The sequence below is a fragment of the Chlamydotis macqueenii genome, chromosome Z, assembly GCF_036417535.1.
Source record: "Chlamydotis macqueenii isolate bChlMac1 chromosome Z, bChlMac1.mat, whole genome shotgun sequence".
NCBI lineage: Eukaryota > Metazoa > Chordata > Aves > Otidiformes > Otididae > Chlamydotis > Chlamydotis macqueenii.
The window spans coordinates 1,117,170-1,143,139 of record NC_141593.1 but is presented as its reverse complement, the minus strand read 5'-3'; the positions used below and the strand labels follow the sequence as shown (position 1 = coordinate 1,143,139).

The window sequence follows — 25,970 nt, the reverse complement described above, 5'->3', positions numbered from 1 at the left end:
ATCAGAGCAAGCTGCAAGTTGCTCCTGATGGTACGGCGAGCCTAGAGGACTTCAGTAAGCACAGTCAACACAGACCTTGTTGCATCTAAACGTAATCTACATTGCGTCGTAATGTTCGTAACTTGAACTCCACCTGTGGGAGGCAAGACAACGTGCTCAGATGTGCACTCCTCAAATTGGATAAGAACAGCCCCACACTGAGTGATCCAAGAGCTACAGACGAAACTATCAGAGGAAGTTAAGAAATGAGCTGCTGTATTTATGCAGTTACCACGCAGCAACACAGTTAGACACAACTACTCCCCTTCTTGGAAGGCTTGCAGATTTGCTAGAGGTCTGTACAAAGTACCCAGCAAACACCAGTTATTCCTCAGCCAGAAAAAACAGTCTCTCCAAAACCAAACAGTTAGCAAAAGTAACAGTTCTCACAGTGATTTACTTTTAAAACAAACAAACAAAGGAACACCAAGCCCTTTTTTTTTCCTGTTAAATTTATTGTACTTTTGGGAGGCACAACGGAAATTTCAGCTCTTGCCCATTTACTTTTCCCTTGCAAAACAGCAGGGAACAGGTTATAGCCATCAATCCACAATCAGTATATACTTCAGAAGGTCTCCAAATAAATTTTCACATTTCCTGATGACAAAAGAGGCACATGTGCCAGACAGCAGCAGTAGCTGAAATAAGAAGAGGTTAAGCAATACTTGCTCAAAAAGCTGCACTGGCTGCTATTTTAAGGCAGGTTTGGTGAAAGTTTGACATTCAATTTCCTCAGGAAATGAAAAGAATTTTGCCTACAGAAATACATTAACTTTGATTGAAAAGAGGCTTTTAGAAAATACTTCATCAGTGTGAAATTATATTGATCTTACACTTCCTTTAGTTAGAAAGACATTAATGAATCTTTTTGTTCATAATTCAGACTTCTCAGCTGTTCCTTTACCTTGGAGGAATGGCACAAAACGAAGGCAGGTAGTGACACTTTACTATCAGAAAAGGCAGAAGTTTCTCAGGGGATCAGCAATTTGGGCAACATTGCAGTCTCCAGAATCTCTCAGGCTGTGTTCTCAATAATAACAGCAATACCTTGTCCACCGCCAATGCAAGCTGACCCAACCGCGTATTTCCCACCACGACGCCTGCACAGAAAAGTGACAGTGACAATTATTTACATTGATGAAGCCACAGTAGCTGTTGTCCTGATTTTATGAAAGGAAACTATCAACTAGGCACTATTAAAGATGACGTTTTAGAATGTGTATGTTCTTATTTTTCTAGAAAAATATCATGAAGCCTCAACTGATGCTGAATTATTTCTGTAGAAAAACAAGGAGTTGCAGGTCTGAGTCTTCTGCCATCTAAAAAAATGGAACATTAGATTGTTCTTTGGAATACAAAGCGGTAAGGAACAACGCTACAGGATACTTGTGGTTTCAATACATGATAACAATGGTAAAAGTAAAATGGAATTATATTGCCAAGGTAGTTTTTAAAAGCTAAGTTTTCTACAGCCACGCTCCAAGAAACAGTCTTCTGCAAGGGGCAAATTAATTGAGGCTGTATGGTTGAACACCAACAAAGGGTTGCAACCACTAGCAAAAAAAATTACAGTGATCTCTGCCGAGGGAAAGAAAAAAAAAAAAAAAAAAACCAACCACGAGAATTCAGATTAAAATGGTGCTAAGCATCTCAAGCAAGCCAAAAGAGTCAAAATTTCAGAAAATGGACTAAAGGAGAAAGAAGGTGATGACAAAGTCTTTTAAATGCACCCTGTTAAGAACAGACTTTGCTCAAAGGCCATTTAAAGAAAGGAAACCTTCACACTGATGACTGTGGTCTTGGATCAGATCTAGGGGAAGCAAAAACTACTGTAATGACAACAGAATGGGATAAGAGGCAAGCTGCAGGACCTGGACTACAGCACAAAGGTAACAAATTTGTACAGAAAGCGCTACACTTCAGCCTGGAGAGTTTTAAGTCAGCAGCCTGGAAAATTTTAGTCACACAGTATCCACACTAAAAATCTTTCGCGGGCATAAAAACATCAGCATTGCACTCACTACCAGCAGCTATCAGCTACGTACATACCTCAATTCATGAACCAGGTGAGCTGTGATCCGTGATCCCGAAGCACCCAGAGGATGACCTATAGCGATGGCACCTCCGTTGACATTCGTTTTCTCAGGGTCAAGGCCCAGAACTTTTTCGACAGCTAGATACTGAGGTGCAAATGCCTCGTTCACCTAAAACATCACAGAAACAATACAGCTGTTCACATCTGACTTTCAGCAGCACATGCGCACATAAGATAAATGAGGTGCGCTTCTCTGCCAGGTCATTTTGATTTAGAAAATTTAAACAAACACTGTGTTTACAAAAGTGTACTCAGACAACATACAGACTATCATTCCAACCCCAAAGTAAATTCAAATCCTTCTGGCACATGTGATACGAAGCAAGTATGCAGTATATTTTATTAAAAAAAGTCAAGGTATATTCTGAATATGTTCAAAATTCTGAATATGGCTCTTCACCAATGTGTTCAGGAAAAGACTATAGCTCTGACAAAAAAAATGACCTTGTTCACAGATCAAGACGTGTGACTAACTTTAAACACTAACAGTCCAGCCAACAGAGTAAAACCTCATGTCACATGAGGATGTTTTTTTTTTCCATGGAATGCTATCACGCCATTTTCAACTTCCACGTGCCTGAGATTTTTGTAATGACTGTGCAACTGTGTGGTAGAAACTAGATGGACAGAAGTCAGGCAGGCAGGCTAAGACAGGTGGGCTCCAGACGTGCAGAAACACCTACGTAGTGATGACGGGTTGCACATACGAGTGGAATGTTTCTGCTAAAAAGATGAGGAGTAACCTCACCGCTCATGTCAAAACTCCTCACCTCTACCAAATCCATGTCTTTCAGGGTCAGTCCTGCTTTCTTCAGAACCTCGGTAATGGCAGGTACAGGGCCTATTTGGAAATTGTACGTGCAGTTAGTTACATTAATAAACAAATAAATAAAAGTTATACACAGGACAGCTTCATCGGATAGCCTCCCACGAGCCTCCATGCAGCCAAGGAATTCTGGACATGCCACTCGCCTGCTTTATTAGGCAGTAAGAGAACTCCTAAATCTCAAAACTATTTGGCAGCCTCCTCAGCAGGAAGGTTAGGTGTGTCACTACTGCCGCACGGCTATGTTGGCAAACACAGACGTAGCTTTTGTGTCAAGAGGACTGACAGTCCCCAGCCAAATAAAACAACTTCGTAACAGTTCAGAGGCATTCTCCTTCAGCTCATCCCTTCCCCGTAACTCGCAGCCTCCAGGCACGCAAAAAAGAAAAAGGCAAGCTGTTCTAGAGTTTGCTGGTTGTGTGTTTAGCTATGGGTATTGTTTTGGTGTTCTTAATATAATTGATCTGAAAACCTTCTAGTTAAAAATCCTAACAATAAAATGTTCCCCTGGACCCAGGTCGCAGCCAACTGAAGCCAGTGAGATTTTTTTTTAAGAATGTTACAGAGTTCGGCAATAAAACTGTTCTCTAGAAGAAAACTGACATCTACGACCAAGTATAATACACTAGCGGACATTTATCTCAAAGCACAGCTACCTAAGGAAAGAGAAACTGAAAGATAATTTGAAAGGGCTATTTAGGTATGCACTTGTAGGACAAAGATATTGAGATTTTAGATGGTAGCTGATCATTAGACAAAAAAATTCAATCCCAAGACGTTAAGAATCCTAAATGCTACCTCAAAAAATGGTGTTGAAAACTCAGCTCTAAGAGTAAAAGCCATAAAAACAAGTAAATGACCGAAGAGACAGAAAAATTAAAAGAAAAAAGGGCTCAGTTCAAAGCTCAGCGGATTATTAGAAAAGCCTCCGGCAGTTTAATACTAGACTCTAAATGCATCTCATTATGGATGGATTTTAGTATGCCCATTACGTGTGAGAGTAATGGGAAGGTCTCATGCGGACAATACAAAGACCATTAACGACAGCCAAGCAGACTTTTTTTTTTTTTTTTAAATACTGAATTTTCTCACTAGACATTGTGAGGCAGGACTCCTATCTCTATCAGTATGTGAAAGGGCAGTTGCTCAGTCTGAGCTCCCGCTCTCAGATCTGTTGCTGTCATGTCGATGAATCTCATCTCGACTTTTTGAGTCACTGGGGACAAGCTGTGGTGTTAAGGAATAGGCACACTAACTGTTCCTCCATATGATTTATGAAGTTTTTAAACAAGCTAAAAGAGTTGCCTGCCCTAGAAAGAATGGCCTAGTTTAGAACGCACAATGGCAGCATGAAGTCTAGGGAAGGAAACCCTCCCTCTACATTTGCTTTAAGGTTGTGTTTGTCAGATAGTCTGGTCAAGAAAACAAATCTGACAATGCTTCATTTGCATTGCTACCCACGCACGGAACCAGTCAACAATGACCTCTCTGAACAGAACAGCAGAAAGGAAAGGCGATGCTGGGATACAATGCTGTCTACAAACTAAATAGAAGGGAAAAATCCTGGGGTGTCTGGATTGGCTTTGAGGGTTTGTTTGCGTTAATGGCTACTTGATTAGGAAGCATAAAATATGGGACTAAGAAAAAAAAAAAGAGAAGAAGTTGGCAAAATGATACCTGAACAGATGTGTATCCCAGAATCCAATCTTAACTTGAGCAACTGATTAACTCCTGAAAGGGGTTCACATAGCCAATACTCCTTCAGCAACAGGAGAGTAAGACAACTCACAGTCACACATTTAACAATGGGATTTAAAGCTAACAGGAAACTGAACTGAATTTCAAGAATAAATTGCTTTTTAAAAAAATTGAGTGCCTATTTCCTTAAGCTACTAACAGAGAGAGTAAAAAAGGAAAAAAAAAAAAACCTCAGCCAAAGGGAGGAGTCGGTCAGTCCTTCTACATAAGCAGGACAGACTGATGAAGTGGAATGGACAGTCTCTCCGCAGTACGCCACACAAACATGTTCAGAGCTACCAGACTCAGCACACTGCAGCCTCCCTTTCTTTCTTTTAGAATTCCCAACACAAGAATATCTGAATGCTGCTCGATGCTATAAAATAACGTGCTTTATTGCAACTTACCAATGCCCATTATGGAAGGGTCACAGCCAGCTGAGTGATAGGCGACGATTCTTGCCAGAGGAGTAAGACTGTGCTTTTTAAGAGCTGATTCACTGGCAATGATGACTGCACCAGCTCCATCACAAACGCCCTTGAAATAAGAGAGAAAAGCATTACTGGAGAAAATACAAACAAAAAAATCCCCCACTTTAAACTACATATGGCCCTCAAAAAAAGCTTGAATCCAAGACACTATTATTGACATTTAACAGAAAATTGGATTAGTGTTTATTCAAAACAACAAACCACAATCTTTCACTATTCCGTGGACTGTGAAAGAAAGTTAAAGATGTTTAATTAATTTCAATGTTTTAGAAAAGTAAAATACATTTTTGCCACTTAAATCTCCGTTACAGTGAAAACATCATTCTGCAGACTTGCAAGAACACTATTAATATTGGATAACATATGTGCTATTAATTATAAAAAATACTTCACAGACACCCATACTTACTGTGGCTACGATCTATTTTAGGCCAGAATTCAGATGATATGATCACAGTGGCCCTTCTGGCCCAAAGAACATTAACCAATTGATTAAGATAATGACTGTAAGAGGAACAGCCCGTAATGACCCAGTCTACTCTGGGTAAGAGTAAAACGTGGTTTGGACTACAGAGGATACCGATTGAGGTACAAAGATGAGCGGCAGCCTGCCCACTAATAGAAAAGTAAAGTAAAGTAAATTTCAGTAATCATTGCCCTCAAAAGAAAGTAGAATGGCTAATTCTATGTAGCCACAGCAGGAATCAACTGCATCATCCAGGGCTGATGAGGAAGTGTCAATGCCTCACTAAAGAACACAGTGGCAACCCACAGAACCAAATTTTAGGACACAGGAGCAGACTGAAGGATCCCTGGCCATCTCGGGGCTGGGACAGTCAACCAGGGGCACTCAATTGCAGCATTAGAAATTGTTTCCATCAGGAGACACCGCTGACAGCCAAAGGTGGCTCAGTGAGACACAAATACAGCGACAATAAATCTGGAGAACGCTAGAGGTGACACTTTCACAACCCAAGGCTCTGACGTACTCACTGAAGCATTCCCAGCAGTCACCGTTCCATCCTTTTTAAAGACACATGGGAGTTTTGCCAATTGTTCCAGAGTGGTCTGGGGTTTTGGGTGCTCGTCCTTTTGCATACTTTCTTTCCCCTTTTTCGTTTTCACTTCAATTGGAGCCATCTCAGCATTAAAGTAACCAGCATCATGAGCTGCAACCACAAAAAGGAAAATAAAAGGACTCCGATAAAAATGTCAAGATGATTGCGCAGTGTGACCAATAATCCTATTTTCATGAGCACACAACTTTTGCTCTATTTTAACCAAGAGTTCAGAGACAGTACTGTTTATGCTGTATTTTGTTTAAATAGGCTGGCTGGTGTCTTACTGTTTGGTTGTTTTTTTTAAAAACCGGGCAAAAACACTATAAACACGTTCTCAAACTTCTCCTAAGAAAGTCTAAATATTAAAGTGTTGTTTCAGCTTTAAATAATTGAACTCTTTTTTTTTTTCTTTTTTAATCACTAGGTTTTTTTTTAGTAGACATCCTCCTGTATTGTTGCTTTATTCTACAGCTCTGTCACTTATCAGAGGGTGAAGAAGCTCACTCTTCTAAATCTCACTCAAAGAGGAATGTGGAAAAAAATCCTGAGCCACATTTTCTCTGCTGATAATCAGCATAAGCTGTTGTTTATCAATTAAAATCCTGTCCAAGCTGCTCCTCCACAGGATCTCACAGGCAAGTCACGATCTTAGAATGGGATTCAGCTGGCTAAACAACCTGAGGCAATTCAAGGCATTGTAGCTATCTAAGATGCCTGTAAGAGCACCTGACCACATCACCTAAGACAGCATTAGAAGCCAACATTTAGGCAACTGCACGCTTCCTTTCGTGTCCACAATGTTAATCTGAACACATATTTAAAAACAGAACAACTCCTGTCTCCCAAAACTGAACCACGTCACTTCAAACCATTCCACAAATGCAACTCCAAGGCATTTAAAACCAAGACACTGAAATTGCTGTATCTAATGTTGTTTATCTACCTCTGAACTTTCTCAAGAAACTCTACAAAGTCTTTTTCTTTCCTGACTAGCCACAGGACTCTCCTTTCAGCGTGGAATAAGATGAACTCGTCATAACAAGCAGAAATAAAAAAAAAAAAAAAACCAAGGCAAAATCCTGCAGAACAAGAGAGCAAAAGCCTCTTCAGGGGCACAGTTTCTAGGAAAGGCCCCGGGAACAGCAGGAATTAGCTAACAGTATCAGTAGGGAAGATAACACACGACTGAGATAAGTTACAAAAGGCACTGCTACACACATTGAAAAAGAATACAAAATCTCCCTTCAAGAGTAGCAGCTGTTAAAAAGCACCATCATTGCAGTCTAAAAGCATGCTTACATCCTTGCTTCTCAGGTTCACCTTCGGGTTGCAATGCATGTTGAAGTCCCAGGACAACCACTACACGTTCTACTGGCTTCTGGCATACCATCCTACTATCAAGCAACTTCACAGGAACTCAGTGGCTGCAAATTTTGGGTTTGGTCAAGTAAACCACCCAGCAAAGAGTTAAAACACAGGTCCTGAACAAACGTCCCCTCTTCAGATTCCATCTGCTCTAACTGTTCAAGAGCTGTAGAACAGCATGTGATTTGCAAAAGGAAAAAAAAAGGATTTAGATCAATTATAGCACATGCTGGCACGCAAGGATGTGGGTCGCTGTGGGAGAGGACTATTCTGCGGCGAAGAGGAAAGAAAAGAGAGGAGTCAGGCCTGCCTGGCATAACGCTCCCCTATTGCAGAGCAGACAAGGGCAAGGCATCCCACCAAAGGGGCACCAAGAAGGTGAACATGAATCCTGTTCAGGCAGGAGGTGACAAGCCAACAGCATGTGCCACCTCAACAGCTATTGAACGTCCACCAGGAAGACGCAGGAAGCCAGTGGAAAGGGGTTTGTTAGGGACAACACCTGACTCAGAACATTCAAAGTCAAACCCCCTGGGCGTGGGTTACTTGTAGCGCAGGGCAAATAAAAGCATGAACTACAGTTTCTGCAAATCAAAAGACAAATTACACCAAGATGCACCAACTACACAAAACTCTAAAATACTGCGAATCAATGCTGAAAAGTTACTAGACTTGAAAACAGTATCATATTAACACTTCCATTCCCGAACTTACTCACCAGCTTTGCATCTCTGCTGCGTTTTGAGCGCGTACCGGTCACAGTCCTCTCGCGTGATGTTGTATTTCGCAGCCAGATTCTCCGCTGTAATTGCCATAGGTATTTTAACATGTGTGTCAGTTAGACCTTCCCACAATGTGTCTCCCAACTGCACGGAACATCATGGAAAGAAAATGATAAAGCACGGCAATATTAACATTTATTACTGACAGTTTCTAATTACTCAGCAGCCTGTAGGAAACTAATGTCTCTTGGTAAATTAACTCAGATTACCTACAGATACTTTATTGAAATCAGAATGAACACACTGCAAAACAGCACGCAATTCTTGTGGTTACTTTAGTCAACCTACGTTGTGCTCTAGCGTGGTGCTTTCCACTCATACGTGGCCCTGAGAAGTTCGGGAAAAGCCTGTGATTCTTAGCATTTCAGTGTATTTCACTGCTGCACGAATTATTAGAGACCTATGAGAAAACACTCTGTCTTCCTGGTTACTGAGAAGGAGCAGTGAGGAACCGTGGAAAGGCACAGCAGCCTACTGACTGTCTGGCTCTTTCTTTATTGTCAGGTGAAATCACCTTACGTGAGTCACAGGTTTCCGGGGGTAAAACACCTCAGGTGAGAAAATACCCAAGTCTAACTTCATTTAACGTGATAAAGGCAAGGCCGGCCAGGTCAGATGGGTTTTGACACCTGTGTCAGCAGTAAAGTTCCACAGATAAATCACTCATTCACCTGCAACGTTACAATTCAGTCATCTTCACGGTAAGGAGGCAGTGGCACCTACAGAGACTCAGTGTTATCAGCAACCTTGTGAAGGTGTTCTCTGTAGGAACGGAGCCTTAGTCACAGTGCCACACAAGATCCATAGAACAGAGTCAAGCACACTTCATATTCACCATCATCATAAGGAAAAACAGCGTAGAAAAAAAACACAGGGCTGAAACACTCAAATATCCTAATTTAGCATTTGTATGTCTAAATACATACATCATTCAGGGCTGAATATAAAATATAAACGGTAATTATCAGAGCAGAGGTGGATCCCGCTGCAAATTTCCCACAAGGGATCTATCTTCACAAGATAATGTAAAAATTATTTCTCTGTCAATGGATTTAATTTCAATTTACCATTTTACAAATTGAGAGATGCTTACAACGTGGAGGTATACATGTTCATTACCAGTCAATCCACTCACTGCTAGCCGTACATGCTTTACCTAAACTGTTTATGCCTCTACTTCACAGCTTCTGATGTCAGAAAATTTTTTATTTTATATACAGGACTTTGATGGATGTACCAAGTGAACTAAGTTTCACGTCTAAGAGCTTATTGATATATTTAACGTGGAACAGGATAGTGTTTTGATAATGTCTGAATAGTGGATAAATACTCTGAAAAACTAAATCCGGATCTAATTTCCAATAATTTCATTTGCAAGGATGCAGAGTCTACAGGTCCAATGCTTTACATTGCTCTGCAAATATGACTTTATTAGGGGGCAGGAGGGGAGTTAAAAAAAGTACCAGACCTTGAGTTCTGCTCCTAGTCTTGTTCCAAATCGAATGTTTCGAACTGCGTAAGGAGCCTGGCTCATATTTTCAGCTCCACCACACAGAACAACTTCTGACTCATTAAGGCAAATTTCCTGTTAACAGAAAAACAAAACAGATTGAGGACTTTGTAAGACAATAACAACTGTTTTAGAAAAAAACCTTGTCACCTAGACAGCCACACACACAGAATGAAGTCATGCTTAGCCATGTGCATATTTATGAAGGGTTTACCCTTCTGTTAAGATTGGGATCTGTCTCTTTCATTACGTGTTCCTTCTTCTTCCTTTCAGCAAGGAATGACTGTACCAACAAGGGAGGAAGGGAATATGGGTGCACACATACGACAGGACTGACAAACAAAGCCATTAAACATCCGCATGCTTCTGTGGTTAGGTTCACAGATGGCTGAACCTTTTTCTTTGAGCTTCCAATCTCCTCAAAAGGAACACAAATTAAACCTCAAAGCCTGAAATAAGACCTTACAATTCTAAAAAGTAACAGGGCATCCTTTTAGAAAACATAGCCAGGTAAGCTGCCAAAAGAAACCCCCAAAACGCACAAATTTATCTTTGGCAAAGTGCACAGAACCTAAAAGCCTTAATTCCTAAAAGCACCACCAGATCATGCAAAAATTCTGCTTCCTTAAAACGATTCACTCAGTTGTACAGTTAAGGGTATTTCTGTACTGGAATGGAAGCGGATGAAATTATCTTGACAGGCATTTCAGATGACTAGTTAATAATTACAAAGACTGATTGGTAGTAATAAGTGCTGAGATGCTTCCCATAGTTACCAAAAAATTTGTGCATGTTTAAGCAGCTCAGAATAGAACCTGCAGCTTTGTGTGCCAGAAAAATACAGAAACATTAGCTGCACTGATGAAATGCCATCTTTGGAAAAGACCTCATATACTTTCGATAAAAGTGGTCAAATTGTCCAGGAGATTATTTCATGGTAGACCAACATGTGTCTAGCCTTTGCAGAAAGCAGCAGAAAAACCAGTTAGATGGATATTATTGGATATTATTGTTACTTGACATCGTTGTCCACATTTTTTCCTCTAGAGGATCAGAGCTAAAATAGTTCTCTAGCCAATCGGAAGGTTTTTTTAAAAAAAAAAACAAAAAAACCCAACAAATATTTGTAAAATACCCTTAAATTTTGTAAAGTCTACACCACTGCAAGTGGTAGACCATTGGTTTGTATGAACAAATGAAATAAAAATCACTGTACCACTGTACCATCATCTTACTCAGTAGTTTTGGCCCATCACTCAAAGAGAAGTCGATTTTCTTCTATTTTAAAAGAAGTGACGCTATAAATTATCTAACTCAAGAGAGGGTTTGGATCTTTGAATAAAAAACACAGTTAAAAAGCACAGGTTGCTGCTTTCATAGCTATATTTATTTATACAGAATACAAACAATGATCAAAAGATGAAGGCGTCCTGCTGTGGTTCTGACGCCCAGTAATTCCAGTTCACACAAACAGGATCACAGGATCACAGAATGCAACTGTGCTACAGTTGAGCTCTATTTCACTGGCCAACACTTGCTGCATTCCTCACATTAAACTCAAAATAGCCGCAATGGCGATTTTGAAAACCAGCCACAAAATACGGCACCGTGGGGGCTGAACTCCTGCACAAAACCATGCAGGGCAACAGGGTGTCTCTACCAGCAGTAGCTAAAAATCCATGTTAAGACTCATCCCAAAGACAAAGTACACGTTTCTCTCACGTTAACAGTCTGATAAAGGTTACAACTACTACAGAAACACAGCGCTTTGTACCTGACATCCACTGGCAATGGACTGGAAACCAGAGCCACAAAGCCTGTTGACAGTGAGGGCTGGAACTGCAATGGGAACCCCCACACGTAAACCAACATGTCTCGCAATGTAAATCGCATCCGCTGAGCTCTGTGGACAGAAGAAATGGGAGGTTTCGTTAGACTCTAACTTCTTTGGGAAGTAAAAGTCTCAATGAAAACTCAGAACAGTGTAACAGCATCACTGCTAGAAGACAGTGTATGTTCAACAGAAATCCCACCAGTCATAAGAAGCACTTTGATTCACTTCAGAAAGACACCAACCTATCCCATCAAAAAGAGACAATGTCTTAACAGGATTTTTAGATAAACCATGTAGACATTGGGTCCAAAACGGGACTACAGATGTCGAGACTGAAGTTAGCAGCTTAATAGTCTTATGTTCTCCCTTTCACAACATCATACACACAACAGACTGACAAAAGACCACGTCCTGCCTGGCAAGCAGCCGTTCTATCAAGGTAAACTAAAATTGCTCTAGGCTAACAGGGGAAGGCCCCCAAAAACCAGTGGAAAATGTGGGGATGCCATTGCTGCTTTACATTCACTTTGCGAATTTTCATAACTGCGATGTTCTGACTGGACACTGTCCTGTTCTAACAGTGAAATCTCATTCCAACAGAGCTTTTCAAAGACCCCTTCAATAAACCAGCCTCCAGCATGAGATGAAACAAAACCGATCAGGCTTCTGCACTTCAACTACTGAGTCAGCAGAGGATGGCGAGCACAGAATGAAAAATTATAACAGCATTGCTATAGGTTTGTAATGGATCTTTTCAAAACAGACAAAACACTTATCCCCTTGGGGATCATGCCCTAAGCTAATATGTATTATCACGGGGAAGCTCTGTGCACAATGCTACTTGCCAAGGCAAGTTCAGGAAAAAAAATAAAATCAGTTAAGCCACTTCTGCTGAAGAAGGGGAGTTTAAAAAGGTAATTCATTCACAGTTATTTAAACTTAGTCATATAACACTTAAAAGGAATCCAGGACTAAAAAAAGAAAATCTACTGAGACGGGGAAGTATGATGCAAAGGGAAAAAAAAAGTAATTTCAACATGAAAAGACCTTTTTTCCAATTAGGAGAATGCTATTTTTATGTGAAAGCATTACAAGAGATCTGGATGCAGCTTTTTTTTTTTCCTAGGACATAAACAGATCTTACAAAACATAAAGAGTTGCACAAAAAAAGCTGAGATGGTAGCTGTAGGAGACACAATAACCAAAAGCTACTCCTTTGGCTGAAAATCCTTAAGAAGGAATACTGCACATTTGTTTACTTATGAAAGTTCTAAGGTGTTTGTTTCTTCTGCACCCTCAAAACACTCAGCGCAAAATAAGACTGCCTACCCTTAATAACAGTGAAGTCAGAATAGAAAACAAAACCAGAAAATCTTTGCTGCCTTGCCTAAAACAAAGACCCTGATATGTGGATAACCGCGGTTTTGCAACGCTGGTGCCCTGCACACAACAGTATCTACAGCACAAGCTCTTCAGAAAAAATATGACTGTCCAAATGTCTCTGCCAAGCAAGGCATGTACTTCTTCAGCTCAAAGTGAACTCACATTCACTCAAAAGAATTCTGTTTAGAAAAGTCAGCGGAAATGGAGTCAAATCAGCTACAGCCTCCAGTAAGGGGTTTCTATAATTCAGTGAAAACTCACTGAGTTTCACAGCTCAAGCTACTAAACTAGGAAAAAGGTACCAGGGACTAACAACCAATCTTTAATGAACCCACATTTTTTAGATCACCGGTACCTTTTGGTACTGAAAAAGGAAGCTCAGCCTTGCTCCCAGCAACATCACAAATCATGCAGGGTACGTCCCCTAAACACGAAGAGGAAACACTTCGCTGTAACGGCTACTTACCCATTTCAGCCCTTTGGTTTATTCCTGGCTGGAAAGCAGAGGTAACTATCTACAGGACCACACCAAAGGAGACGACTGAAATAATCCCCGACCGGGAAATTTTCCATGCTACAATACCAACCTGCATGACATTGCCGACGACGACGCTGTCAATGATCTCCGGGGAGACCTTGCCAGCAGCCAGCGCGGCGCGAGCGGCATGTTCTGTCAGGTCGGTGGCTGTGAAGTCCTTCAGCAAACCCCCGTAGGTCCCGAAAGGAGTTCGCTTCGCTGCTACGATGAATACACCTGCAACAGAAGCAAGAATTATCCAGATGAGCAGAGTCTAACAAACAGAAAAAAAAGTCAGCCTCAACCGGACAACATCCTAAATTCACAAGAAGCTTTGTAAATATAGGCAATGCCAACCCACGTGGCTCAAGATAAGTAAGATATAGCAATGCTTCAGACAGAGAAGGTAAGCAGAATTAATGGTCAGAAAGAAAAGCTAGGAAAATTCCAGAAATACCTCTTTTCCACAAAGAGCTCTGAAAAAAACCCAAGCAGTTCGGATACCAGACAGACACAAGAGGCTGCCGCATCGCATCAGACATTGGTGCTAAAAGCACGAAAGCAACGTCCGTGAAATCCCATAATGGACATTTGTGAAATAATCAAACGAGGAACAGTTCTTGTAAGAAACAAAGAGGCCATTGCCTCATCCTAGAAAAATGAGCAGATTTTTGGCTTAAGCTCTGAAATAGTTTTCATGAGGAATAGAAGAAACCAATAAAGCAAAACAAAAAAACTTTTAATATGCATTTTAACTTCAATTCCTTTAACTTAAGAGGAAAGACATTCCCTAATCAAAAACTTAATATTTCCATAATTATACAGGTCATCTAAACTGAATTAGCAGCGGTCTTCCAGCTTCTGCGGAAGAAAATCCAGTTTCCAATCGACAGGTGAGCGCGTGCAAGCGCATGGGTACAAATCCAGCTTGGGAGGAACCAAACCGAGCACCTATGGACTGCCCGGCACAGCGGCTCTCCGCCGCCGCCAGCGGAAACACGCGGGAGGCAGCCTGTGAACTTTCCCCCAGTTGAACAACGGAGCTCACACACCCCTTTCCACAGCTGACACGAAGCATCCATGGTTATTTTCAGCAACGCTGGAGGATACGTACAGATATCAGGACGAAAGCAAACAAAAATGCCCGCTCGTGAAGCTGCTCGTGAAGAGTTTCCAGGCCTGCTGCTAGAGGCCAGGTGACCCACCCTCTCTGGCTGGTTTGTCAGAGAAGGGGTGCTCCTCTCTCCCCCAGGTACTTGGATCCCGGGCCGCATGATTTACAGTAAAGAACTTTCCAACCTAGTGAAGGTCATGCTTGCTCCACTGACAAGGGCTCGAACACAACACTGGGATGTGAAACAGGCAACGGTCAGCTCAGAAGATCATCTGGGAAATCCCCTCAAGCAGACTGAGCAAGAACTGCAGCTTCAGGGAGAGGGATGAATGTGAAAAACAATGGGTTTCAAAGAGGTGAAGACAGCAAAATAGAGTTTACACCCTCACACTCTGGTGCTGCCCAGGGGCTTCTTTCTGGGGTACCCAGAAGACCTTAAGAAGTCTCTGCTAGGCACGGTACTGCTGCTCCCTTAAAACACAGCGCCGACACGGTAACTGTCCAAAACCTGGGAGAAGCAGAATTTATTTCCTCAAAGGAATAAACATCTGCTGACTATCTCACGCCCAAAAAGCCCACTCTTGGGGTTTTTAAGTGTAGAGGGAACACCACAGCCACTAAAAATATATAACTGAAGAGGCCTCTGCATATTCAGAGGGCTGCAAAGCACCGAGGCTGGCGCTGCAGGGAACGTCCTGGACCCTGGTGTGGAACAAACACTCGGGACTGCCCCTTGTATGCGATACCTGTCATCATCTTTCACTCCTCATTTTACCATCATTCAACTGATTCCAACAAGTAATTCGATTTAATCCAGAACAATTCTTAATCCAGTGACTGATTTTTTTTTTTTTACTTTAGTTGTACTTTTTTTTTAAAAAAAAAGCTGAAACTACTAACAGACACAAGGTGTGAAACCCTCCAAGTTTTTTCACACGCAGGTGGGGAAGCTTTAACTGATGTATGTTTACGGATAATGGGTGTGTTCAGCAGTCACTTCAGGAACAGCTCCTGGACTTTCTGAGTATTCAGGTGACATTTAAATTTAGTTTTCACTGAAATACCCAAAACATACTGTATTAACTATAATTTACTGAATGTTAAGTTTCAGTCTTCATTAAACATTAAAAACACTTGTTAAAAAACCCACCCTTAGCTGTTTTAAGGATTATCTCATGTTCCTAAGAATATCTTCCCCGCAGCAGAGCAGGCCTTGACGCTCACCGTGCCACCCCTCCTCCTGCCCACTCACTCCTGTCCCTCCATCTCCTCCAAAATCCCGCCAGGCTTTGCTGCGGTCCAGCTCGTGACCCGACCAAGCTAAAAGAACCTGTTCTCCTCCCTTTTTGGCCAGGTTGCTGATTATCCACATTATTTGCTGAATCACATGCACCCTGTTGCCTTATAAACAAACAGTCCAGGGGTGAGGATAGAACTTTGCCCTTAAACCTTTCACAATATTAACAACATTTCTTTTTCACCAAGGCTGCTCACTAACCCAGCGCTGGCAGAAAATAAGGGGCCAACTCTCATTTGGATCAGTTCTGGGCCCCAGTTCACCTTCTGCCTGCTCAAAAAAAAAATAAATTCCAGACTAAGAGAGAAGGCTGACTGAACCAGCAAGGGAAGAAGTACAACCTGTGTTGAGTTATGTTGAATTAAACTGACCACAGGGCCATTCCTCTAAGGGTGCATCACTGCAGAACCTGCCGAATTTTGCTCGATTGGAGAGACACCTACAAGTGCTACTCCCTCCACAAAACTTCATCAGGGGCAACAAGGGGTGGCTGAAGTCCTGAGCAAGAACAGACTCTACAGCCTTTGTCAGCTCTTCCTAAATTGCCACTAATTTTCTAAATTACTGTGGCAAGACTTACAGAGTCTCTGCAAATTTCCAAGGTGATAAACACTGGATGAGAGTAGACTACTACCAAATGCACAGGGATCTGGAAATTTTGGGGGCTGGAAAGGAAAGGTCACTCTGAATCCTTATCAAAAACTCACATTTAAATCTGTTTTTGTTAACCACCTGCTGTTAAATGACGTTCCACTATTACAGGTCTGAAACATTCTCTGACCCTTCAATATTTCCTAAATGTACCTAGAACAAAAATATTTCATAGAATCACAGAATGGTTTGGGTTGGAAAGGACCGTCAAAGGCCATCTGTTCAACCCCCCTGCCAGGAGCAGGGACATCTCCAACTACATCAGCTTGCTCAGAGCCCCGGCCAGCCTGGCCTGGAATGTTTCCAGGGATGGGGCATCCACCACCTTTCTGGGCAGCCTGGGACAGTGTGACACCACCCCCAGTGCAAAAAAATTCTTCCTTCTGTCCAGTCTGAATCTACCTCCTTCTAGAAATAATCTACCATTATTTCTTTGTCAGATCCTATTCTGAAGGCCTAGAAAACAACCACTGACCTCAAAAAAAAAAAAAAATGAGGAAGAACAGTGCATGAAAAATGTGGCAAGAGAGAAGACAGTGAAACAGGCACAGAAAACCAACCCCAAACAAGCACGGGCAAAGCTGCTCCCTGTATTATCCGGTTCAGCAGAGCAACGCAGAATCGCCGCAGCGCTGACGAGCCAGGCTGCCAGCCCTGAAACCTCCGACCACGACGCTCACATTCGGTATTACCTAGGTACCGTCCGTCAAGCGGCAACGCGCTGTCAAACAGGCAGAAAGCTCCCTTCCAACAAACTCCAACTTTGTTTTTGAACAAGATCAGGTGTTACAGGGCCTGTTTACCTTAAGAGACACAAACTTTAAGCCAAGGATTAAGCAGTTCTGCACACAAAACCCTTTCAGGAACCGCTGGCGCTTACACAGAGCGGTTACTGCTAAGACAGGCAGGGCCTGCATGTGACCAAAGAAAATTTCAGTCACTTCCAGCAACATCCCGTCACGCAGGCTGGCACGGCCGGTTACTGGACCCTTTGCCATAAGTTTGTTCGTACCACATGTGGCTTGGGCACTGCAGAAAGTCAAACACAGCACACTCAATACATGTTCAAACTGAGAGCCTTGCGACCCGACCCCCCTACCCCTTCGCCACCCTCGGCACCTAACGCAGTTTAGGGGTTTTTTTTCTTGGAAAAGTCGCATTTATTTCCAACCGGTTATGGCAGGGACGCTGACACAGCACGGCCGGGACAGCGGGGAGAGGGGGAAAACATCCGCCCCTCCGGCTGCCGAGGCTCCATTTTGGATTTTCTGACGGACACCGCGGCTACGGGCACGGACGGTCGCGCCTGCCGCGGCGGGACCCCACCGGTCACCTTCACCTCACACCCGGCCCAGCCTCCCCGCAGCCCCGCTCCCCTTCAGCGCCCGGGACCCCGCCATCGCCCTCCCCGCCGCGGGCGGGAGCCTCACCCCTCAGGAGCGCCATGGCCGCGCCGCCCCGCTCCGCTCCGCCGCGCCCGCCCCGCCGCACATTCGCCAGGCTGAGGGCGGAGCGCAGCGGGGCGGAGCGTTCGGGCGGCTCCTTTAAAGTTAATTTTTAATTATTTCACTTCTGCTTCATTTGATTTCTCCCTCCTCGCCCTCCCGCTCCACCCGGCGCCTGGAAAAGGCGAGGTGGGCTTTGGCGAATCGGCGGCGCTGGCCCGGTAATGGCGGCGGCGGGCGGACCGGTTCGGGGTCTGCTCCCCGGCGCCTTCCGTGAGGGACCGTGTGCTCTCGGACCGGCCGAGAGCTCCTCCGGGGGTTTAACGGGGACCTGCAGCCCTGAGCAGCTTGGCAGTCCATGGCTGACCCAGCACTGCCCGTTTCCAAGCTTTATCCTTTCTGGGCTTGCGTGGAGAAGAGTAGGCCTGTCCTCTCCACGTCCCCTGTCACAAGGTGGTTTGGGTGGGAAGGGACCTTTAAAGCCCACCCAGTCCAACCCCCCTGCCAGGAGCAGGGACATCTCCAACCAGATCAGGTTGCTCACAGCCCCGGCCAACCTGGCCTGGAATGTTTCCAGGGATGGGGCATCCACCGCCTCTCTGGGCAACCTGGGACAGTGCTCCACCACCCTCAGCGTAAAAAAAAAATTTCCTTATATCTGGTCTGAATCTACCTCCCTCTTTTTTAAAACCATTCCCCCTCGTCCTGTCACAGCAGGCCCTGCTGAAGAGTCTCTCCCCAGCTTCCCTGCAGCCCCCTTTGGGCACTGGGAGCCGCTCTCAGCTCTCCCCGGAGCCTCCTCTTCTCCAGGCTGAACAGCCCCAGCTCTCTCAGCCTGGCCTCACAGCAGAGCTGCTCCAGCCCTCTCATCATCTGCGTGGCCTCCTTGGGACCCTCTCCACCAGCTCCACGTCCTTCTGCTGTTGGGGGCTCCAGAGCTGGACGCAGCGCTGCAGGGGGGTCTCACCAGAGCGGAGCAGAGGGGCAGAATCCCCTCCCTCGCCCTGCTGCCCACGCTGCTGGGGGTGCAGCCCAGGATGGGGTCGGTTTCTGGGCTGTGAGCGCACATTGCTGGCTCACGTTGAGCTTCTCGCCCACCATCACCCCCCAGTCCCTCTCCTCAGGGCTGCTCTCCATCCATTCCCCGCCCAGCCTGGATTAGTGCTGGGATTGCCCCGACCCGCGTGCAGGACCTTGCGCTGGGCCTGGCTGAGCTCCAGCATCATGCAACTTTGTCTTTAAAAAAAAGCATCGTGTTTTCCTCTATTTTCTCTCTCTGCTCTTGACTGATCTCAGTCCGGCACAGCATCCCCTTTTCTCCCTTCATTCACAATGGCCTTCAAGGCCAAAAGATTCCATGCTCAACTGGTTTCTAATTATCTCACGATATTTAAGCACCTCTGAAATTACTTTACAACTCCTAAACCTTTCAAAGCCTTAAGTAAAAGCTTTCAGAGTGTTCATTTGTGTTTGTAAAGTACTTTGTAATTTTAAAATAGAAATGTTTCCCATACATAGAAATATGTTTTACATTCCCATTTTTGAGTCAAAGTCATAATTTCTTCAAAAGTGTTTATTTCACAAATTTTTTATCCCCAGATAAGTAATACAGTGACTATTACAAGCATTTTCTTATAAACAAAGGTGCAGTTTACAGATTTGTTCAAAATGGAAAAATATTTTATAAGCAGTAGTATTTCATCTACAGCATTCACTCCAGCATATCATTCAACTTCTTTGACAGCAGCTAAGCCTTCTGCTTGTTAAGGTAATGAGACTTCACGAGCCTCACCAAAATCCCCAAATAAACAAACAAAACAGACATTGCACTGTAGTAGCACATTTTTTGTTTGGTTTTTTTTGTTTGTTTGTTTGTTTTTTTATTTCAACTTAACTTTAAAGTCTTTGTCTACTGGCATTGACATTTGGAAGTAAAAGGTATATTCATTAGAGAGTATGTCCTCTGGATTGTTTTAACATTTACTTTGCTAGAACTTCTTTCAGAAAAAAAAAAAAATCAATTTATGACTGTATTATATGTGAATCAACACAGTTGGAGGAAAAAGCTTCATGGCAGTTCATGCAATTAATTTTAATTAGGTTATCACATTTATAAGCAATGACAAAATGCTAATTTTTCAGTTACGGTCTGAAAGAATAATTTTGCACTTTTGTTCCTTTTCTACAGAAAATGGAGGAAAACGACTTGTTGTTTCAAGTGCATCTTTGTCACTTGTACCTTTTGCAAATCACACAAACAGAGGGTCATATCCTGCAAAGACTTTAGGTAGTACTGTGATTTCAGTGTTTAAGCTGCAGTATCAGGAAAGGCTAAACTCTGAAACATGCCCGCATTTTGTTGATTCACTCATACAACGAAGTTGCATGAGCAAAAAATGCATGAGCAAAAAATGTATGGTCTAGGATTGCATAAATTCAGGCTTGAGGTCTAATGTTCTTTTCCACAGTCAGCTGCTACAGCTTTACCAACCATGAGATAAGCAACCTCAGCTGAAAAATGACAATAAAAGGAAAAAGAATTAAAAAAAAAAATCAGAAGCAAGTTTCTGGTGGAACTGAAGCATGTACGTTGTCCTGGATGCTTCTCGTAGCTCAGACAGCACATGCCTGAACCTGCACTTGAAGTGTTGTTTTTGTAGTGGTGGTTTGTGTGATTTGGTTTTTTGGAGGTTTCATTTTTGGGGTTGTTTTTGATTCCCCAATAGTGCTTTTCTGAGATATATTATATATGCAAAAATCAGTATGGGCTAGTATTGTTTTTTTCTAAGAACTTCCAAGTGTTTTTGCAGACCTGCTCAGAGTGAGATTTCTATAAGCAGACAGCTTTTTATGACAGAACAATAAAAATATTCCCACATTATAACGCTTGTTTCGGAGAAACAGCAGCTGAGAAGTCAGTTACCTTAGTAACGGCTAAAGGCACACAGTGGGAAAATGCTCAACTTAATAATCAATATTTAAAAGTAAAGACAGACCTGAAGAACAGCCAGTTTTCTCAAAGCCACGCTTTGTGTTAAATTTGCTCTTTAAATAAAGGAGTGCCAATCTGAGGAAAGAAAGGCATGCTTGAGCACAGCAATTTAACATTTAAAACCAACAAGTTTTAAAAAATGCTAACAGAAAAGATAATATATTAAAGATCTTTCATACAGAGTTCTCTTCCAGATGGATTTTAATGGAGAAGCTACATTATCACAGATCAAGACCTTAAAAACCAGTTCCTATCTATACATATCAAGAGTTTTTAAGAAAGTCTCTGTTGTACATATAAATTATGATCCTGAAAATGCCAGTGAAAGACCATTATCCCCTAGAAGACCATTAACCGCGTTTCGTAATTGTGCTCAGCAACAAAATTGTTGCAGAAGAGGGTTCTGCAGCAACCTGTCATTTAGTCTGAATGTAAGCCTTGGTTTAATCAATCTGTTGGGAGTCGTAACTCTGAGTAATTTACATCAGAGGGAGGTAGAGACCTGAAGAGCCTGAAAGGAAACCGCTAGCCTAACAGGAATTCTGAGAAATCGCTCTATGTTGAAATGGCCTCACAGAAGGACTGAATTCTGCTTTGATTTTTTTTTTTTTCCCTAAACTGTGATGTTTAGCGTGGAAAAACAGGATAAGATGAAATTAAAAACATTAAATTCAGAGCATTGCAGAAAACATTCATTTGCAAAACGTGAAGAGAGGTAGGTACAATAAATAAAAATATTGCAGATGAGCAAGTGGCAGAAGAGCATGGGCTTGCTGGGCACAGATAGCAAAATGGTGGTGTTATGCTTAATGTACATGAAGGGGAGATGAAGGCACTACTAAGTACACACAATAGATGCAAACGCTCAAGGGCTGTAGTTTGGAGGTAGTGCTGGTACCAGACAAGCAATAAATTTTCTTCTGTAATTAGCTGGGTGATGGTTACAGGGAAAGATAACTTCTCCCTAGGGAATGGCCTTAAGTCTGTCCTTCACGGCTAATATAATAATATTAGATAATATAATAATACATATAATATAATAATAGCCGTACTAAACCACAGTCCATTTGAAACAAGGTATTTACCCACCGGCATAGACCAATGTAATTCTTCACAGCACGCAACTTTTCCTTTATAAATGTGCTTTTGGGATAGTAATATACACATATAGCACATACAGGACTACTACCATTTGTATACACATAGATTACATACACAATGCTTAAACCAAAACACTCCTCCTCTAAACTGGTGACTGCAGCATGGTGGGATTCAGTGTATCTTTAACAGACTTCACATTCTGTTTTAATCCTCTGAGCAGACAGGGTACCTGATAATAAATTTGCGGTTGGGATACCATTTTCACCAACTAAAAGTAGCCAGTTTTTTTTAAAGCTCTTAATCATCACCTTTTCCCCTTCTCAGCAAGGCACGTGGCTCTGCACTAACAAAATTCAACACGTGGTGGGAAGTACTGAGAAAAATCGACGACTGCTTTTGTGAGTAGCTGGCACCTTTCAGCATCCTGGTGAGGTCAGAGGGTTGGTTGTTTTAATTTACAAGGTAGGTAAAAGAAAACCCTAACAGAATTTGAGTTGATTGCAATTATTTGTTTCAGGTTGTTGTAGACAAAGCATTCAGGCCCACTGTTTAATTTGTTAACAGGAGAAAGTCCAAACTGCTAATTCATGTGAATTCCCACAAAGCAGATGCACCGGATGTAGTTAGGAGGAGCAACAGCATTTCTCAAACCCAGAATTTGTGACAAAGTCCACATCGGTGGAAAGAAGCAGCATCCAAACCCCTTAACCGGCACGATAAATACCTACTTGCACCTTCTGCAGTTTACCTTCTCAGCTCACTATTGTGATACAGCTACCAGCAAGAATAAGAGGCAGAATTGCAGGCCCCGTTATCAATACATACAAAACCACCTAGCTATTAGACAAATTACAGGTCCTTCAAGGCAGCATAAGTGTCTCGGATTTTGTTTTTGATTTAATGGTCATTTCTTCACAGACACCTATGAACATCAGAGTAAGCCGTCTCACACTCACCGTTCTTTTTTGTTAGTGGCTTTTGGAGATGATTATGGGCTTTGAATTAAGTCAACATAAAATCAAGCAGAGAAAAAAAAAATACATTTCAAGTATCCTTATTTCTGAGCTGCAAATTAAGAAAAAAAAAATCACATACAGATCAGTCTCTTTTTTACTGTACAGTTTAGCATCCATTTAGTACTGTGTACTGGTTCTTCCATAAACCTGTTTGGTCCATATTTAAAGAGCTCCTTAAATTCCTTCTGTGATTTTTCTTTGCTGGCGGTCTCTGGGTAGGAGAGGTGGGGTTAATTATACTTTCTTCAGACTTTATTGAGAAATTCCAAGTTGAGAGAAGCCGGGAGATGAATTGAGTCCATGGTTATGGAGGATGGGTTGAACGGGAACAAAACTGGGAACATGTGCTTGAAGTCTAACAGCAGCTGCGGAGGGTCATTTCGCTCTTGCAAGTGCGTCTATGAGGTACGGGAGAAGAAAACATTTAGTATCAGTTGTTGCCTTTTCTTTGCATTTGTCACGTTTAACATCAAAGGTTTGAGAACGTACACAACTTTAGAGATATTGCAAAAAAACAGTGAGAACTATTTTGTTCTCTATTGCAGCAGCCTTTCTCTGAGCAAATATTTAGAGGAAGTTTAGGAAATACGGTTTCAGAAGAATGTTTTCTACATGACCACGAAGCAAGGACGTGGAAACAACATGCCCCCCTTGCATAGCAAAAGCAGCACTGCATGATACCAGCAGACCACTTTTGATTCAGCCACTCAGTGACAGAGACAAATTCTAGCAGCTGAACATGCTTCTGTTTCCATTTCCCATCTCCTCCTTGCGAGTATTAAAAGAAGTTTGGTTTTCGTCTATTTACTTTTTCTTTAGTGGCTAATTTCTGCCTTGTATCTCAAAAGTAACTCCATTTCACCGATGTTTCGCTGACTCCCGCAACCTTGCTTGTGAGTTGCCTTGCTACTGAAGAGTGTTGGATCAGCTGAGCTGGCAACTTTGGTGCTTACTGCTCTTTGTGATTAACACCCTGGTTATCCCTGCAGCTGCATGTTCCAGGTAAGCATGCACACACGCACAGCAATAAATTTAGGACAACGTGCAGCAGTACGTCTATTACAAAGTGCCTGAGTTAGTGCTGATTTAACACAGATGTCATTAGCACTGTCTCCTCCACTTTACAGCCCCTAATTTACCTGTATGTCTCGTATGAAAGCTACTGTCACACGTTCTTCAAACTCATTCACAGGAGTGTAGAGATTAAGTATCTTTACAATCTGTTGAAAACAAAACAGGATTATAGACAGTCACGAGAAGCCAAACTTTTCCAGAATACAAAGCACCACTAACAATTTTGTCTTGATTTGGCCACAGCAAGTCTCCCATGATGCTGCTGAGAAGCAGAAGTAGCACAAGTGTCAACTGGGTGTTCCTTTGTCTGCTGTAAGGTCTCTTCTTATAGCAACATTTGTAAATTGGGAACAGACTTGAAGAATAGATCTATACAGGGACTCCACTTAGTTGGTAGATGGTGACACAGGTGACCACCTCCCAGTACTTCTGATGTCACCTCTACAACACTTCTCCTGATGCTCCCTCACTCCTGCTCCTATCACCCCTTGGCTTCTCTCAAGAACACACATTCAAGACAAGGAGATGAAGATACAGGAGAAAGGATCTCCAAGAACCACTAGAGATCAGCTCATACCTCTCACTTCTCCCTTCCTACATCATCATCAAATTAAGGCCAGACAATCTGGTATCAAAGACTGTGAATTTCTATCTTTTCCTGGAATAGTCTCAAAGTTTAAGGTCAGATCCAGCCAGCCTAGGTGAGCAGTTCTCAACCTCCTGCCCCAAATACAAATCCTTGGTGGGCATCCTGCAGACCTATCTGGTTAGACCTTGTCAAAAAGACAACAGGTGGGTTTAAAATCCCAAGTGTCTGACTTATACCATGAACTCCTCAGGGCTGGGTTTCATCTTTGCAGGTTTCTGGAGCTCCAACGCCATCAGTGGCACTGATGGTAAGAGGAGGAGCCACTGTGGTGACCATCTCTGTCAGGGGTCGGTACCTAACGTTAAGTCCTGAAAAGGACAAGTTGTCCCCAGCGTGCAAATGGCACGCTGAGTCTGGGCAGTGAAGAGCTGCCACTGAGGGACCACCCTCTCCCACTCCTTTAACTATCAGTACCCTCTGGTGTCAACCTCTGCCCTGCTCCCTACCTGCTGCGTCGTGAGCGATGTGCACAAAGAGCAGATGGCCTCAGCATCTTCCGAGGTTTTCTTTTTCAGCTGCAGAAGCTGTGCCGCCTGAATCAAGGGCTCCAAAGTTTGTGCCGCTCCACTCTGCTGCAGATTCTTCCCACGCAGCCACTCCTCCAGCTGGCTTATGTTAAACCTGGGTAAGAAGCCAAGATAAGACATGAGCTGAGAGCCGAGAGATAAGATATAGCATCTCAAAAATCCTCTGTGAGACTCAAGGTATGTTGCAATGCTGGTATATGTGGCTTTTTGGGATGCATATTTATGATACGCTTGGCAAGAGACACCCAGACCAAAGCTTAATACTCAACAACTCAAAGCAAAACTTACACTCTATGTACCTTAGAAATAAATGAGCCACGTAACGGCTGAACAGCCCAAGGAATGTGCTTTCCTACAGCATTCAGATAAGTTCAAGTTTCAAAAGTCAATTAAAATTAAACTTTTAAATGCAAACAAAATCCTGCAAGGTACCCAAGTACCTTTGAAAATATCTACACAAAAAA

The 25,970-nt window shown here is 42.7% G+C and overlaps 2 protein-coding genes across 2 annotated transcripts in view; both read right to left on the bottom strand.

Moving 5' to 3' along the window:
* Positions 1 to 473: 473 nt before the first annotated feature.
* Positions 474 to 18,230, bottom strand: ACAA2 (acetyl-CoA acyltransferase 2). The gene is made up of 10 exons (XM_086771130.1): positions 18,133 to 18,230; positions 13,711 to 13,877; positions 11,681 to 11,809; positions 9,865 to 9,981; positions 8,333 to 8,480; positions 6,182 to 6,357; positions 5,105 to 5,234; positions 2,905 to 2,975; positions 2,089 to 2,243; positions 474 to 1,139 (listed from the first exon to the last, which is right to left on the bottom strand). The coding sequence occupies exons 1-10, from the start codon at positions 18,146 to 18,148 to the stop codon at positions 1,055 to 1,057; spliced, it is 1,194 nt and encodes a 397-aa protein (XP_086627256.1). The 5' UTR covers positions 18,149 to 18,230; the 3' UTR covers positions 474 to 1,054.
* Positions 18,231 to 23,458: 5,228 nt separating this feature from the next.
* The window catches only part of MYO5B (myosin VB), a 140,843-nt gene continuing 138,331 nt past the window's right edge, over positions 23,459 to 25,970 (bottom strand). Inside the window, exons 38-40 of the mRNA XM_086771518.1 lie at positions 25,426 to 25,600; positions 24,396 to 24,476; positions 23,459 to 23,654 (exon numbers count right to left, since the gene is read on the bottom strand). Of these exons, the coding sequence (XP_086627644.1) occupies positions 23,502 to 23,654; positions 24,396 to 24,476; positions 25,426 to 25,600 (409 nt within the window). The 3' untranslated portion in view covers positions 23,459 to 23,501. The remainder of the gene's footprint in view (positions 23,655 to 24,395; positions 24,477 to 25,425; positions 25,601 to 25,970) is intronic.

What these genes read in the sequence shown, in the direction of transcription:
- ACAA2 (XM_086771130.1), bottom strand. An exon ending in GACTAGGAGCAGAACTCAAG is followed by an intron (nt 8,481 to 9,864) that starts GTCTGGTACTTT and finishes TGTTCCGTGCAG; the next exon opens with TTGGGAGACACATTGTGGGA. An exon ending in GCAGCAGAGATGCAAAGCTG is followed by an intron (nt 6,358 to 8,332) that starts GTGAGTAAGTTC and finishes TTGTGGTTGCAG; the next exon opens with CTCATGATGCTGGTTACTTT.